The sequence below is a fragment of the Micropterus dolomieu genome, linkage group LG23 (genome assembly GCF_021292245.1).
Source record: "Micropterus dolomieu isolate WLL.071019.BEF.003 ecotype Adirondacks linkage group LG23, ASM2129224v1, whole genome shotgun sequence".
NCBI classification, from domain to species: domain Eukaryota; kingdom Metazoa; phylum Chordata; class Actinopteri; order Centrarchiformes; family Centrarchidae; genus Micropterus; species Micropterus dolomieu.
The window spans coordinates 4,139,254-4,141,902 of NC_060172.1; the positions used below are offsets into that span (position 1 = coordinate 4,139,254).

Genomic DNA, 2,649 nt, shown 5'->3' on the forward strand with positions numbered 1-2,649 from the left:
TGATTGTACTGGCTGGTCTGACAGAGGCGCTGCTTGTACCTGCTGTGGTATCTTGAAATAGTTTGCATTGGTCGATCACAACGACTTTCCAATGGTGCATCATATGAGCATCTGAACTTAAACATAGCAGTTGTGTTTACATACCGTACGCTGCCAACCAGGACCGCACGGCCGTCAAAATGTTTAGAGGTTAAACAAATAAAAGCAGTAATTAAAGTTTTATGGTATTTTATCCTAAATGTGAAGCACTTTAAACTGACGTTACTCAAAAGTACTATAAACATGATATTATAATAAGCTCATTATGCAGCAGCTGCTCACATTTAAATGAAAACATTCATCAGTTTATCCCTGAACTCTGTCCAACAATAAGTCTGAGCTCAGCCTTGTGAACCACTTCCTGTTTAGATTTTTAGATGTTGTAAATAGAAAAAGGAGGTTAAAACAGCTGATTTGAGTAAATGAACAACAGACTTTTAATGAGTGGTCTACATGATAGTAAATGAGGAGTTGGACTGACATCTCCTCAAAATTTGTGTTAATAAAATATAAACTCCTATATTTGTACATTTTAATAAAAGAGATAATAATAAAACCCTTTTCTACAACAGTGTGGACACCCTGAAGTGATCAACAGATTCCAACCAATCAAATATTTCATTTACATCTGTAGCAAAAGTTTGATCATTTGTAAAACACTAGCTTCCATCCCGAAACCAACCTGCGCAGAATATTTTGTATAATAACTCCCAAAGCACAGATATGAGCGTGGGAGAGTACCAGCGCCAGGCGTACCGGACCTTTGTCATCTTGGTTATGCAAGTTAGTTCAGGTTAAGTTAAAAGAAGTCAAGACCGGCCACAAACATCTGCTCCTCCTCCTCCTCCTCAGAAGACAGTGATCTGCTCTTCCTCCTGCTCCTCACTGGGTGTCTGCAGAGAAACACATCAGTCAGGTTTAACCCTTTAAATCAGTTCAGCTGGTCTCAACATGTTCTGTCAGAAAGATGTCAGCAGAAACAGAGCACTCAACATTCAGTGTCGGGGACTAGCTGCACAGAGGTCGGGGACTAGCTGCACAGAGGTCGGGGACTAGCTGCACAGAGGTCGGGGACTAGCTGCACAGAGGTCGGGGACTAGCTGCAGGGTTTCCTAATGTAGCCATGGGCGCATTCACATCAACAGGCTGGTTTTTGCAGCAGACGACCAATCACAAACATAACCCTGATCTCTGATCAGTGAAAACAAACAGCAGCAGTCTGGGGTCGGGGTTTACAGGGTGCATAACATGTACAGAAGAGGTCTACAACAGTCTGCGTGTGTCGTGCAGCATATTTACCAGGAACAGAAGTGTGTGATGGATGATAAACTCTTTAGTGAGTCGGAGCATATCCTGGTTCATAGTCTGAAACAGAGTCGGGACCAGAACCACAGCCAGATTATGAGCAGACATCCTGTTATCCTGAGACATCACCTGGACCCTGTGAGAGACGGGGGGGGGGGCAGTAAAGAGGTTAACCTATGTTGTTCAGGTCTAACAGAGTCTGGTTTATGACTCACCGTGAGGATGTGGACTGTGTGGTAATGTTCTGACCATCTTTGCTGCTTTCAAATGACACTAACTGCTTTAACTGCTGTCTCAGACCTAGTGTGCCAACAAAGATCGGGATACTGATATTAACATTATTTTGTGTTAGAGTTACATGTAAAAGTGTCCAAACAGTGCGTTCAGCGTTGCTCGGTTGTCGTCAGGAAGTTGCCGTAGCAACCGACGGTAGGCTGAAAACCTGGAGTGTTCACCTGAAATCTCTGAGAGAGAGAAAGTTCTGTTAGAGTGAGTACTACTGTAGTATTACTACTTTATGGTACAAGTCCAGACAGCCTTCTGATACTACTACTTCTGTTGTTCCATTACCACAATGTTTACACAGATACTACTGTAGTTATATCCTACTATTACATGTACCTGTGTACTAACCTGCAGCTTGCTGCCACTGCTGTGAGTCTCTGTCGGGGATCAAACTCTCCTGCTGGCGGATATACTGTTTGAGGGCGGAGCAAGCGTCCAACACACCTTGCTCATCACTCTCCAGAGGGGCGGATCTAGGTGACGTCTTCAGAGCCTCCACCAATCTGTTGACTTTGACAGCGAGGCCACAGCGCCTGTACACGCCATCCACCTTCAGACCTGAGAGACAAAAAAATTTAACTTCTATTTTATTTACCAGTCCATATTTCTCTGTTTCTCCTGCCCACCCAGCTGATTAAACAGGTCAAACCAACAGCAAAACAGTCACAGTGTGGACAGGTGAGGCTACAGCAGCTCTACAGGACTGTTTTGAGACTGCCTCCTTGATGCCAGCTTTCAAAGTGGAGACATCAGCAGAGACTGGAGAGACCTCAACACCAAAGATATGTGGCAGGCCATCAAAAACCTCCCAGGCTACAAAAGCAGGAGCGCCCCCATCATGTGTGAGGCCACATTACCAGATGAACTTAACACCTTTTATGCACACTTTGGTCTCCTCAACAAGGAGTCAGCTGTAAAGTCTACTCCACCTCCAGAGGACCGACCACTGTCAGTATCCACAGCAGATGTGAGGAGAGTCCTGCTGAGAGTGAATATGAGTAAAGCTGCTGGGCCTGATAA

General features: G+C 44.6%; 1 protein-coding gene across 2 annotated transcripts in view; it reads right to left on the reverse strand.

Moving 5' to 3' along the window:
* Positions 1 to 452: 452 nt before the first annotated feature.
* Positions 453 to 2,649, reverse strand: part of LOC123963877 (arf-GAP with Rho-GAP domain, ANK repeat and PH domain-containing protein 1) — a 25,704-nt gene continuing 23,507 nt past the window's right edge. For both annotated transcript variants that reach the window (XM_046040967.1, XM_046040966.1), the window contains exons 23-26: positions 1,978 to 2,187; positions 1,703 to 1,808; positions 1,339 to 1,480; positions 453 to 932 (exon numbers count right to left, since the gene is read on the reverse strand). In XM_046040967.1, the coding sequence (XP_045896923.1) occupies positions 888 to 932; positions 1,339 to 1,480; positions 1,703 to 1,808; positions 1,978 to 2,187 (503 nt within the window). In that variant the 3' untranslated portion in view covers positions 453 to 887. The remainder of the gene's footprint in view (positions 933 to 1,338; positions 1,481 to 1,702; positions 1,809 to 1,977; positions 2,188 to 2,649) is intronic.